The following is a 15,019-nucleotide window of genomic DNA, read 5'->3' as shown; positions in this document are numbered from 1 at the left end:
AGTTCTAGTGCGAAGCCGTTACCAGTGGAGTTCAACCAGGTCTGTTGTGAGAAAAAGCCGTCAAGTGCTTCCAGGTTTTCCATGGTGGTCTAGCTTCATTTGACTCATGATTTCAATCTGTGAAATACTAATATCCATCAAAAATTTTTTAAAAAAGGGACAGTATATTTCTCAGAAATATATACATTATTTGATCTGTATAATATAATTCTTTTTTTTAATTTTTTATAACTTTATTATTACATAATCATAGAATCCTTTATCATAAATCAATAAATAATCAATCAATAAATGGGATCAAATTCTAGTTTACCAAAACTATCAATATCCAATAATATTGATTTATTACAAATTTGTTCAGAACATTCTATGAGTATTAATTGTTTAACAATAAATGAGAAATATTTCATATTAGCTACAGGTTCAGATGATGGTATCATATGTATATGGAATATGAATTCATTAGATTTATCAAACTTATTATGTTGTATACATAAATTCAATGAACATTCTGGTTATATAACACAATTAATATTTCATAATGATTATTTAATATCATCATCATCAGATGGTACAATACGTAAATGGAATTATAAGATAGGAAAATGTGAATATGTAAGATTTGGTGTTGTTGTTGTTGGTGTTGAGTGTTGGTGTTGGTGTCGGTGTTGTGTGTTCCTTTTCATAGTTGAATTCATGAATCCATTAGAAGTAGATTATCATGAAAAACCTAGAAGTATTGGATAACTCTTTAATCATTGTATGAGACTTCTCAGAAATATGTCAGTCAGTCAGTCAGTTAGCTACAATGTAAGACCAGGCACATATATGCATCTGTCAAAGTTACCATAAATGATTAGCACAACAAGATGAACACCAAATTCATAGTAGTCACTTCAGTGGTAGTAATATATAAAAGAAAGACTGTGTATAACGATATAATACAAGAAGAAAGAATTAGTTCGTATAAAGAAAGGTATAAAGCAAATTTAATCTGACAGTTTAAGGAAAGACAAAGTGTGTACGCACCCACACCATTGTGATAGATTCTGAGACATGTCAGTCACACGGTCTCCAATCTTAGTCACGTAGACCCCAACCAAGTAGTCTGTATCTACTTACGCGGCTCAAACCAGAAGTTATTGACTTCAAGGACTGACGTCACGTTTTGATTTATTTTAACGCATAGATATTGGTACAAGGAGGCACCAAATACATATGTGCCACACAGATCTCATTTGATATGTGTGATGCCCAAACCGAAACAGGACGTTTTGGTTTGGCCATCCCCGACGTCTTCCATCCGTCTCCAACACTAGTCAGTATTGCACGTCGTGGTAATCAGTGTTCAGGCATGCGTAATACGTGGCCCAACCATCTCGGTCGATGAAGATTTACAACCTCAACTGATTTACCATCATTCCCTAATATCATGAATCTAACCTCACTATTAATTACACGGTGATCCTAGCAGATACAACCAATATTTCTTAGACATCTGTGGTCAAATACTAGTAGCTTACGAGTATCTTCTAGTCTTAATGGCCACGTTTTACAGCCGTAAAGAACAGAACGAACTGCTGCACAGTATACTTGTCTCTTAATTGATAGACGGATATCTCACCTTCGCCATAGGTGACGTACGTTGGCAAAAGCTAAATGAGCTTTTTGAATCTTTTTAAAGATTTCGTCAGACACCAACGCATTAGGGCTGATCAGACTTCCAAGATAAGTGAAGTTGTCGACACGTTTGACTACACCATTTTGATCGATTCTGAGCCATGTTACACAGTCTCCAATCATTGGTTATGATAGTCACACGGACCCCAACCAAGTAGTCTGCATCTACCAACATGGCTCAGACTAGAAGTTAGTGACTTCAGGGACTGATGCCACGTTTTGGTTTGGCCGCCCCCTAACTTTCTTCCAACACTGGTTAGCATTGCTTATCGTGGTAATCGGTGTTTAGACATACGTAGCACGTATGCCAACCATCTCAGTCGATGAAGATTCACAACCTCATCAACTGATTTACAATCATTCTCTAAACACTGTGTATTCATGATCTCTTCCGCAGGATTCAGATCCAGAATCTATTGGTCTCATGCGTGAACACTGAACATCTGAACAAATGATCTAACTTTAATCAATCCATAAAAGTGCGCCACCATCCATCATAGACTGTTTTTTTCTGATTTTAAATGATTAGCTATATTAAAAAAATAAATAAAACACATGATCACTTAAGTAATACATTTATTTATTTATTTAAACACATAAATATTGATACAAGAAGGCACCAAATATATATGCGCCAAACCAATGGTGCACGATTATGGGCTCCAGGATCCTGTGGGAATAAATGGCGTATGAACCAATCGTTGATCACCGGCTACCATGAGATTGCATCTCCTAACGATGCTCCACTGCCTTGTGGGTCAGACCTTTAGGTTAAAGGCTCGGGGTGTGGCCCCCTAAGAAAAACATCTGCTTCGTTATGGGCACTTGGGCAGTATCACAGCCCACACAAAAATATAATGATAATGAAAAGTAACACATCACCATACACTAATAATAGATGTAGTAAAATCGAACTCCAGAAACAATATGACGACAACTTATGTATTCGATTATCAAGATTACTTAGAAAGATCATCCAATGACATCGAAAAAGTAGTTGTCTCATATTTCGAATTCATTGATCAGGTATTAATACGGCTAATACTATTACGTCATCATTATTGACCTACTACCACTATCATAATGGATCATACAAAGAGACCTAAACTTGAAATTCACTCACATATTAACCTGATATTAACATTAGTTAAGAGACTTATTCAGTTGAGTTTTTAAAAATAGTGTTTAAATCAACAATCAGTAACGAGTTAATTAAACAATTAAAACTCATGAGTTTTACCATACCTGAATAATACTTAAAAACTAAGCTATATGTCATAATTGTGTAGAGTGGTGTCAAGTCGAAATTGACTATGAATACCACTACAAGAAGACTACGTGCCAGTTAACCGATAAAATCCCCCGTAAGCGAAATATCAGAAGGAAGTTGATGGCTGTAGTCGAGATGTATTTGTTGGCGATATCGTGGTATCGAAAGAATACAGAGATCGTGCCAAAAGAGTACAAGCGTGGTTACCGAGCGTAACCAAACCCGTGCAAGGTCATAATCTAAGGAAGGAAGAATGTCTTTATTACAGATAAACAAGCAAGTACAGTAAAACAATCAATGGTACAATTGGTTATAATAATAATAATTGTTTCCATTAAATCAATCGCGTTCTCTTGGTAAAAGTAGGTCACTACAATTGTATCACGGATAGACATAGATAGAGATGTAACTTGATCTTATATATCTCTATTACAACAATACAACTTATGGTATCTATCTGATGATATAAATTCACATGAAATTGTTTGTTTGAATCTTCCCATTGTTATTTAGGACTGCAATTGATCACTATATGTATACTGTGCGTATTGCATCGATATTGCCTTAATTCACAAGCATTATATGCAAATATGGATAGTGGCTAGCAGTGGAATCCAGGACGTGCGTTTCATCCTATTTGGAACTCGTCATCTGGATATACTTGCATCTCAGACTTCATGTTCACTTTGAGACTCGACCTCAATACCGTTTGTATCAACTCTGAGATGCAGGTACATCCAACTATGGAGTTATCAGAACTGAAATCCTGATATCCAAAATTGTGGTGTAAGATTTCAATGTTCAAGAATAAATTTCCATGATCTTTAGAAGATTTCAAAACACTTGAACTACAATATTATTTACTGAGTTTTTTTTTATTAAGATCATGAACGGACTGATGTTAGACCACCATTGAAAACCTGGAAGCACTCATCTAACATCAATCAATTCATGATCTCAATGGAAAAACTTAATCATCTCCACAACCCCTATACTGATCATTTTCTGATTTCCTTATTTTTGTTTAATACATTAACAATTACTCATGAACATCAAATGTGAACCTAATAGACTTGCAAATTGTAAATAAGCTGAATACGCTCCTAATACTAACAGGATTTTGTTTGTTTGTTTGTTTTTTACTGATAAACGATCAGTTATGTAATCTGAAAACGTTCAAATGTATAAATTTCTACATTTTAGATTAACTTACATTTGTGAATAAGCGTTTTTGTGGATGATCATTCATAAGTCAAACATCCGATCTCAGCTCATAGGTACAAATCTAGTGAGATGATTATTACTTACTTACTTACTTACTTACTTACGCCTGTTACTCCTAATGGAGCATAGGCTGCCGACAGGCATTCTCCAACCCACTCTGTCCTGGGCCTTCTTTTCCAATTCCATCCAATTCTTGTTCATTTTTCTCATGCCTATATTCATTTCTCGGTGTAATGTGTTCTTTGGTCTTCCTCGTCTACTCGTTTGGCCTTGAGGATTCCATGTGGGGGCTTGTCTTGTGATGCAATTGGGTGCTTTCCTCAATGTATGTCCTATCCACTTGCAGCGCTTCTTCCTGATTTCTTCCTCCGCTGGGATCTGGTTTGTTCTCTCCCACAGTACGTTGTTGCTAATAGTGTCCGGCCAACGGATCTGAAGTATTTTGCGTAGACAATTGTTAATAAACACCTGTATTTTCTGGATGATGGCTTTTGTAGTTCTCCAGGTTTCTGCCCCATACAGTAGAACTGTCTTGACATTTGTATTGAAAATCCTGACCTTGGTGTTGGTTGACAGTTGCTTTGAGTTCCAGACGTTCCTTAATTGTGAATAATGTATATGTATAAACAAAAAATAACTCAATGACTACTATATGCAAATGAAAAGCTGGGCACAGTTACTCTTATAATCTCAGTTGATAAAGTAATATCATGAACGGTGGCAACTAAATATGTCAATGACGTTTTTTGATTAACAAACAATAAATGTAAGTATCTCAGTGTAAAACATCTCGTCATTGTTTATATATGGGTAATCTGAAGAGGTATGTGTTGTCACGGTAGCCATTGATAAAAAGATTTCGAGTAGGTTCATGTTGATATAATTGTTTATAAAGTTGTGTTAACGTTGTGGAGACCTTTAATTTTGTTGTCATTTAGATCGAACGATGTTGTCGAAAGGGCTCTCCACTTTGGTGGCTCAACATCTGACTCCAAGGTGATCGTAATGATGATTGTTGTTGAAATATATATGTCGTCTATCCTCGTATATAATCCATCGACTTAAATCATGTTAGTCAATAATGGAATTAAATAAGTCAAATAACGAGAATGAACTTGTGAATACATATATTTTGTATATGAAGCGAATAGAATAGAGAGAAGAGAAATGACGCCCATTGGAGATGGTGGGTAAGCCAACTCCCGTTTAACCAAACGTTAAGCAATAAGTTACAGACATGTGATGAGTAATGGGATAATCAATGTGTACATACACCTATGCGCTCATATAAACACAGCCAAGATTGATAAGCGGCTAATGAACAAGATCAGAATGTGACTGAAGTAGAATGAATAGAATAGGCTGTCTAAAAGCTAGAATAAGGTGTATGGGCTTAATATAATAACCGACACTACAACGTATCCATTTTGTATTGGCCTAAATGAACTTCGACTAACAATAAACCAAAACATTTTATACTAGGAAGAAATAACTGTCTAAGGCTCTCTGATCTTCAACTGTGCCTATGCCGAAATCGATCTGTGGCAAAAAGTACGCATATATAGTAAAGTTATTTGGAACTAATTTCAACCATCCATCATACATATTTCCACTACTGCTTGTGTATTGAACAAGAATACGAGTGGGGATAATCGAATGTATTTGAGCACAAAATTACAGAACATTTCATTAAATAGTTAATTTGGAAAATATCAGTCCATTGTCTCAGATTTCATTGTTCATGCATTTTCATACTAATTGTTTTCCGTTCGAGTTCTTTTCCTTTTGATCTTTCATTGTAATACAATCTATGTTTGATCATTGTTATATACTACTTTTGTGGATATAAGTAGCTCACATCACAGTTGTACTTTCAGTATAGATGAAAAAAAAAATCAATTTCTTCAAACTTTAATTCCTTTAAATATGTTTTTTTTTAAGGTATTTGTAGGCCATAAAGATGTGGTGAGAAAAATTATATGCGTCAACGACTATATTATAAGTGGATCACAAGATAAAACAGCCATTTGTTGGAATTTCCATACAGGTGCAATATTGAATATATTCAAAGGGCATACACGTCTTGTCAATGCAATTGCTTATTATGGTACTGTAACAAATGTATTTCGAAATGATAATAATTCTGAAATGCTTTCAACTGCTGGAAATTTTGAACGTGTCTATACAGGATCAGCGGATCGAACTGCTAAATCATGGAGTCTTAAAACATCAAAATGTGTTGTTACTTTTGAAGGTCATACACAACCAATTACAGTAATGGAAATAATTAAAGATGGTGAAATTCTATTAACAGCTTCGATTGATAATACTATACGTAGTTGGTTTACAGAATCTGGAATACAACAATTTATATTTGTTGGACATAAAGGAACCATTATCTCTATGCATGTAAGTAGGTTCAGTAATGTAATCTAGAATTTGTGATTCCCTTGATTCCTTTTTTTGTTGTTGTTGTTGCTGCTTATTTCTGAGGCAAGTATCCATGTAAACCGTTAAAGTTAAACTGATTCAGTAAGGAAGAACGGTGAGACTATAATTTATGGATGAACTGATCAAGTATAAGATAACACGTCTCGGATTTTAGAGAGAAATTTACTCATCCATTTGGTTAAATAGAGTTTTGGCAATATAGTCGATATCAGTTCGTGATGAAAACCTTAAATCTAATTTCTAACCCCTAACTATCAACTGTAAATCATAATTCTAATTCTTCACACTGATTTATAACCCTCATTTGGTTCTGGTTATCTAGTGAACACTCTCAAGGTCACTTTAGTGTTGCTTAAAGGTCGTCTCTAAATGACAGTCTCATCGGACAAACCCTAAATTGGCTATAAATGAATTATCAGAATGGGTTTTGTGTAGATTTTTACAAATTTCACTTGTTGAAATCATGAGTCGATTGAAGCTAGACCATCATGGAAAATCTGGAAGCACTAGACGACCGTCTCGCCCTAGTGCGGGACCCTCCGTCGGTGCGAACCCACGATCCCGTACCCCGCGGGACTCGAACCCAGGACCTAACCAACTAGACCACTGAGCCGGCATCCAATGGTGTTAATGTCTAACTTCAACCAATCCACGAAATTGCGTCACCGTACACCATTGTCTTCAGTGAGTTACTATCTCACAACAAACCTGGTTGAACTCCACTGGTATCAAACAAGGTGGCTAGGATAGATAGACTAAGTAGGATGTATGCTATGGTCTTCTTTTCTATTGAGAGCAGTAGGATTCAGTATTATATGGCACAGTGCTAAGATTGTATAAGTCGTATTTTGATTGATGGTAAATCACGCGAGAAAAAGCCGGACATAAAGTCACAACATATAGTATTATTCCAAAAATGGATTCCAACAGTTACCATTCATGATTGTTATCGGGATATAACAATATTGACACAGGTTGAATCTTTAATTAACAAAGTACATATGTACTCCCATTTAAATCTGAATGATATACATTAATATTCATTTGGTTACACGACTTATTCGATACCTACATACTCCACCAACATCCCTGTCTCATCATCTCAAGGAGAGAGAAAAATGTACCATGTAACTATCTTATTTTGCTTATCTTTTTTGATTAATGAACATAAAATACATTGTGTTACTTGGTAACAACGAATCTATCTTTGGTTAATAAAATAATGTTAATGTTGGTGACGTAAAATTACTGAAGGAGTTCGTCAACAGATTAAAAGTTAGTATCTTTTAGGCATGTTAAGTATTCAGTATAAATCATTTACAAACCATAACGTATTAGTTAGTAATAAGAAATTGGCATGCAGATCTGGACTAAGGCTTCAGTCAGTCAGTCAGTCAATGAAAATGTATAACGTCGTACGTATGTACATCAGTTCCAGTTGACATATCACAGTAGCACAGCGACACAATTGTCGATTCAAATCTCACAGTGGTAGAGATAGTAAAAGTATAAGCAGTCACCGGAAAGATTAGCATTTGAAGGTGTTATTCAAAGAGTATGATCCAGTGAAATACATTTGGAAAGAGAAAAAAGAAAAGGATATGAATAATTCAGAAGATTAGAATTTGGAAGAACACAAAGAGTTGATGCATCTGCGTCATTACAAACGATTTTGAGCCATATCATTCAAGGTCTCTAACCATCAGTTGCTCTCATCTCTCAGATCCCAACCACGTAGTCTACACTTACCAACATGGCCCACACAGTCCACTTGTCAGTGACTTCATGGATTTGTACCATGTTTTGTTCTGGCCGCCTCTAGATTTCTTCCAACCTAATCCTACACCATGAAACATCGCATGTCGGGGCAGTTGGGGGTTGGTCATACGTAACACATGTCCCAGCCATGTCAATTGATGAAGCAGTAAAACTTTATCAATCGATTTGTCATCCTTATCTAGCACCCGTATCCTAACAACTACATTACTTACTCAGACCAAGGTTTCATGGTAGTTGAAACTTATCATCAAAAACAATTTTCAGTCTTCAGAGAACCGATGATTCTTATCGGATTATAAACATCAGTGTTACGATGACAGATCATATCATGAAGTTATTCTATCCCCTACTAACCTCGTTTAGGGTTAAAATATTTACCGTCTTTGAGTATTGATTAGAAATCAAAACCGTGTTCATCTAGATCTCATTCATAATCGATTTATATTGATATAATCAATAGATTAAGTTAACCAGTATTGAATACTTTGTGATTGACTTTACATGGTATATTTAATGGAATATGCACAAGTTGATTACTTCTACGTGGAACTAATCTCTTCTTTTTTGTTTACTGTACTGTCTAAAATTTCAGATTAATAATAAAATATTATATACAGGAAGTATTGATCATACAGCAAGATCATGGTCTATAGAAACTGGTAAACAAATAAGAGTATTCTCAAAACATAGTCGTTCAGTGAATTATGTTAGAAATCATGAAGGAATGAGTGAGTCAGTATATGTATATATACACACCAACCTATTTTTTTCTTATTCATTAAAACAACAAATAGTACTTGGCAACCATGAGTGTAGATGACTATGGACATTACTTACTTACTTACTTACGCCTGTTACTCCCAATGGTGCATAGACCGCCGACTAGCATTCTCCAACTCACTCTGTCCTGAGGCTTCTTCTCTAATTCCATCCAATTCTTGTTCATTTTACTCATGTCTATCTCCATTTCCCGGTGTAATGTGTTCTTTGGTTTTCCTCGTCTCCTCATTTGACCTTGAGGATTCCATGTGAGGGCATGTCTTGTAGACTATGGACATGAATTGGATAAAACCAATCTAAAGATTCTTTGCATATGAAGCTGCAAAAAAAACAGAATTATTATTTTGTCAACTAGTGTACAAGATTGATTCATAATAACCATTTCAATAATTGAATCATCAAAATTATTGAAGGGTTTATAGGTTAGAAGAAGTGAAAATAATGTCTAGTAAGCGGCATAGATAATCAAATTACTATTGAAGAATTCTGGGCTATTGCCCAACTTACTGTCTATTGAAATTTATGTTCTAATTTAATTGATGATGTTGAGAAAGATGAAGAAAGTATTGAACTTATCGTATTGAATAATCTTGCCAAATTAGATTTTGACAATTCATATCATCACCATCTTCCCAATATATTTACTTACTTACTTACTTATTTAACGCCTGTTACTCCTGATAGAGCATATGTTGCTAATCAGCATTCTCCAACCCATTCTGTTGTCGTTCTTACATTCTAGTTCTATCCAATTTCTGTTCATTTTTCTCATGTCTATCTCCATTTCCCGAGGTAAGGTGTTTTTTGATTTTCCTCGTCTCCTCATTTGGCCTTGAGGATTCTATGTGAGGGTTTGCCTTGTGACGCAGTTCGGTGCTTTCCTCAATGTGTGTCCTATCCACTTCCAGCACTTCTTCCTGATTTGTTTCTGCGTTGGAATTTGGTTTGTTCTCTCCCAAACTAGGTTGTTACCGTTAGTGTCTGACCAACGGATTCGAAGTATTTTGTGTAGACAACTGTTAATAAACAGTTGTATCTTCTAGATGATGGTTAAGGTAGTTCTCTGAGTTTTCATCCATTACAGTAAAACTGTCTTGACATTCTAATATACTTACCTTAGATTTGATTACAGTTTATACTCTTACCAAATTACTTGCATAAGTATGTATACTAGTTTGAATATGGAATAATGTTAAAATATCAATATACTGGTAAACGATACTATAATTAGCAGTGGTAATTTTAGTGGGACTATAACTTATGGACGACCTTTGAGCAACGTTAAAGTGACCTTGAGAGTATCCACTTAATAACTAGGACCAAATGAGGGTTGTTAACCTGTGTGAGGAATCGGAATTATGATTCACAGTTGATGGTTAAGAATAGGAATTGGATTTGGGGAGTTTTCACCATGAACTGATATCACCTATAATGTCAAAACTTTATTTAATCAAATGGATGAGTGAATTTCCCTCCAAAATCCAAGACCTGTTATCTTATACCTGATCAGTTCATCCATAAATCATAGTCTTAACGAAATCTTTAATTAACTTGTTCTCGGTGGAGTTTTGTTCTCTGAGCTGTATGGTTTAGTCGTGGAGCTTTCATCGTTCTTCTGAACAACATCATCAGCACAAGCTTCAGATAGAAGTCTGAGAACAAAAGTCCACCGAAATCATCCACCTGAGCTACAAATCTTCCCCAACATCTCATAACTTGTTCTCATTTGTCTTTTTTTTAAAACTATCATTCATTTATAGTATTTTGCTTAGTCACTTATATAACTACGTTACTTTATATACTACTTAAATGAATTTTGTTATTACTTTTTCAAACCAACAACAACAACAATATTTTTTAGTGATTACTGCTTGTAGTGATGGATGTGTAAGATTGTTTGATGAAAAAACAGGTGAACTATTAAAGAAGTTAATTCATCCAAATCATGAAAGTTGTGTTACATTCAAGGTAAATATGTTTAACATTGTGTATAACGCATAAATTACATATATGTTGATAGTGATTCTGGTCAACTTTTTCGTACATAATACTTTTAACAATAGATACAATGGAGTATCTAACAGTTGGTGAGTTTTAATAGTTAAGATCATGAGTCAGTTGAAACGAGACCACTATGGAGAATCTGGAAGCACTGGACCACCGTTTCGTCCTATTATGAGAATCCTCAGCAGTGCGTATCCACGATCCCATCCTGCCAGATTCCAACTCACGACCTAACAGACTCGCATGCTAGCGTTTAACCACTAGACCAATGAGTCGGCCTGCATCCAACAATGTTAATTTCTAACTTCAACTAATCCAGGAAATTGAGTGACACATCCATCATTGTCTTCAACGAGTTACTATCTCACAACACACTTGATTGAACTCTACTGGTCACTGCTTCACATTAGAACTCCAGGAAATACCTCTTTCAGACCATCAGTAGTGAGTATATGTTGTATCATATCAGAAGGGTTTTTTTGTAGATATTATAGTAATTTTATAGTTTACTTTATGAGTCAATTGAAGCTAGATCACCATTAAAAGCCATCATTTTATCTAATTTTGTGTGAGTGACTTTTAAGTACTCTACTTGATTAACGCAGAATACAGTATACAACTACGGAACTCGAACGTATAGGACCCTCACAGTCGTAAATCAGATGACAGAAGAAGACTGGAGAAGTGTCTCTTGTGTAAGAATCAAAATGTACAGAAAATCATGGGTTTTCATAGATATTAGTGTTTATCATATCAACACATAATTCAGACAATCCGCAAAGAGGCATGTTATGCTACTGTCTAATAGTAGCATGCCACGTTGATATTCTAGAAAACTTCATCACGCTCTGATTGGATAGAAACTCTTCGGTTCCTTTGGGACATCTGAAGGCTCTTTCGTAGTTCTCAGAAGCCGACCCAACAGCAGTAAGACTAAATTAATTGCTCACTTTTATCTAGCTAAATAATGATCTGATAAACAGGGGTTTTCTTGATGATTAAGAAAAAAGTAAGGTAAGATGGACACTGTAAAATAAAGTACTTAGTCGTTATCAGTATTGGGTTGTGGAGATTATTAAGTTTTTGATTGAGATCATGAACCAATTGATGTTAAACCACCATTGGAAACCTGGAAGCACTGGAGGGCCGTTTCGTTCTATTATAGAACTCCTCGAAAGTGCGCATCCACGATCCTCCTCGCTCAGTAGTCTAGAGGTTGAGTGTTCGCGCGCGAGACTGAAGGTTTGAATGCTGCGAGGAGAATCGTGGATACTCACTGCTGGGGAGTCCCGCGATTAAACGAAACGGCCGTCCTATGCTTCCAGGTTTTCAATGGTGGTCTAACATTAGTCGGTTCATGATCTCAATCAAATACTTAGTAGTTAGTCAGACAATGCTGATCTATCCATATGAAAGTTAAAAATCTTACTAAATGTTGAATTCGTCAAACAAGACATAACATAGCAATCTTAGGTGAATATTTTAAAAATTTACTTGCTTTCGTTGTTCAATGCTCGTTCTATATATTCTTTTCCGTATATGAGTGAATGATAGTCTATCTTTAGTACACTTTGTTATAACATTTACTGATTTGAGTTATCCAAAAGAGAGTTACCTGCTAAAATTATAGACCTCGACTAACAGAAGTCTCTGCATCAGTAGGCCTCAGCATACACAAGGGGAAAACCAAGGTCCTCAAATTCAAAGCGGAAAACAGAAATCCAATCACTCTTGATGGCGAAACTCTGGAAGATGTAGAGTCTTTGACATACCTGGGAAGCATCATCGATGAACAAGGAGGATCCGATGCAGACGTAAAGGCGAGGATTGGCAAAGCAAGGGTCGCATTCCTACAATTAAAGAACATGTGGAACTCAAAACAACTTTCAACCAATATCAAAGTCACAATCTTCAATACGAACGTCAAGGCAGTTCTACTGTATGGAGCTGAAACTTGGAGAACTACAACAACCACAATCAAGAAAGTACAAGTATTTATAAATAGCTGTCTACGCAAGATACTCAACATCCATTGGCCGGATACCATCAGCAACAGCCTTCTCTGGGAGAGAACAAACCAGCTTCCAGCTGAAGAGGAAATTAGGAAAAGTCCATGGAAATGGATAGAACATACATTACACAAATCATCAAACTGCATCACGGGGCAAACCCTAACTTGGAATCGTGAAGGGAAGCGGAAAAGAGGAAGGCCAAAGAACACATTACGTCGGGAAATAGAAGCAGATATGAAAACGATGAATTACAACTGGACGGAGCTAGAAAGGATTGCCCAGAACAGGGTTGGATGGAGAATGCTGGTGAGCGGCCTATGCTCCTTCACGAGGAGTAACAGGCGTAAGTAAGTAATTAAGTAATACGACCACAATAGTTGAACATCATCTCTATATATAAGAGATGCGAGGCTCTATAAGACCAAGTATCCTAATAAAAAAAAAACTGAATGGAGAATTTTATTAGAAGATTTGTAGTGTTACTTAGAAAATACCTTATAACTTAATATAGATATAAACTACCATTACAGCTAAATATACAAGAATAATTTATTACAAACAACTGGATATCAGTTCGGAAAACTGAATAGGTAACACGACTATCATGAACTGATCTGATTGATATAGTTTGCTTGTTTTAAAAGTTTACATCTAAACTGAAGGTACTTTACACCGAAATCATTATAAAATCTCTTAGCTGATAATAATATAAAAGCAATGAGATTATAATTTATGGACAACATTTGAGCGACACTAAAGTGACTTTGAGAATGTTCACCTAATAACTAAAACCAAATCAAAGTTATGAATTAGTTTGAAGACTTCGGATTGTGATTTACAGTTCATCGTTAGGGTTAAGAATTAGATTTAGAGTTTTCATCACAAACTGATATCAACTATAATGCCAAAACCTCTATTTGACCAAATGGATGAATGAATTTCGCGCCAAAATCCAAGTTCTGTTATCTTATATCTGATCAGTTCATCCATAAATTATAGTCTCACCACGAAAGTTAAATGTGTAAATTATTATTGATTTGTAAATCTTTTAACCATTTATTGATTGTTTTTTGTTAAAACATTTAATCAAATTTTATAAATTTTTTCATAAAAATAATTTTCATGTTACCATCATCATTTTTATTGAATACAATTTATATTACTTTTAATATTTATAAGTAGTATAAAAATGTTGATTAAAATATACTTTCAACCTTCACCACAAATAGATTTATGGTGATTATTTATTTTCTGCATCAAATGATGGAAAAATTTATATCTGGCGTTATTTTAATCCAGAAATAATGAAACGAAATGAGAGTGAATAAATAATTATTGTTCAAATTGAAAATGTTTTGATCATGGAAACTACAGCAAATATTTTTTTGAAATTTGCCTTAGTAACAACCTCTTTTTGTTGTTGTTGGCGTTGTTGTTGTTGTTGTTGACAATCCCCAAAGTTCTGTATACACAACAACAATTTGTTTTTTTGTTTCTGAATTTGTTTAAATTCTGCTTCATCAGTAGAAAAAATAATTTTTAATTTAATACATTTACTACTTTTTAATTGTTCATAGAATAGACTTTTTCTTCTCTATTTCATCAGCATTCGAATAAAAGATTGATTCATTTCATACTGAATTGAAGTTATTGTAGGTTTCAAAAGTTCATTATCTATGCATTATATGATTAATTTTTGATTGAGATCGTGAACCGATTGATGTTAGACCATCACCTTTGGAAACCTGGAAACACTGATTAATTACTTTTCATTTTAAACAATATTTAGATTGGACAGTTGTTACGTGTTATAACTTCT

The 15,019-nt window shown here is 34.9% G+C and overlaps 1 protein-coding gene across 1 annotated transcript; it reads left to right on the top strand.

Moving 5' to 3' along the window:
• Positions 1 to 291: 291 nt before the first annotated feature.
• On the top strand, positions 292 to 14,528 carry WDR86 (WD repeat-containing protein 86; the record flags this gene model as incomplete). The annotated part of the gene is made up of 5 exons (XM_012944289.1): positions 292 to 615; positions 6,116 to 6,583; positions 8,997 to 9,132; positions 11,046 to 11,152; positions 14,430 to 14,528. The coding sequence occupies 5 exons, from the start codon at positions 292 to 294 to the stop codon at positions 14,526 to 14,528; spliced, it is 1,134 nt and encodes a 377-aa protein (XP_012799743.1).
• Between the last annotated feature and the right edge of the window lie 491 nt (positions 14,529 to 15,019).

The sequence above is a fragment of the Schistosoma haematobium genome, chromosome 1, assembly GCF_000699445.3.
Source record: "Schistosoma haematobium chromosome 1, whole genome shotgun sequence".
In the NCBI taxonomy this organism is placed as follows: Eukaryota; Metazoa; Platyhelminthes; class Trematoda; order Strigeidida; family Schistosomatidae; genus Schistosoma; species Schistosoma haematobium.
The sequence above is the reverse complement of the archived record's forward strand: the minus strand, read 5'-3'. Positions and strand labels throughout refer to the sequence as shown.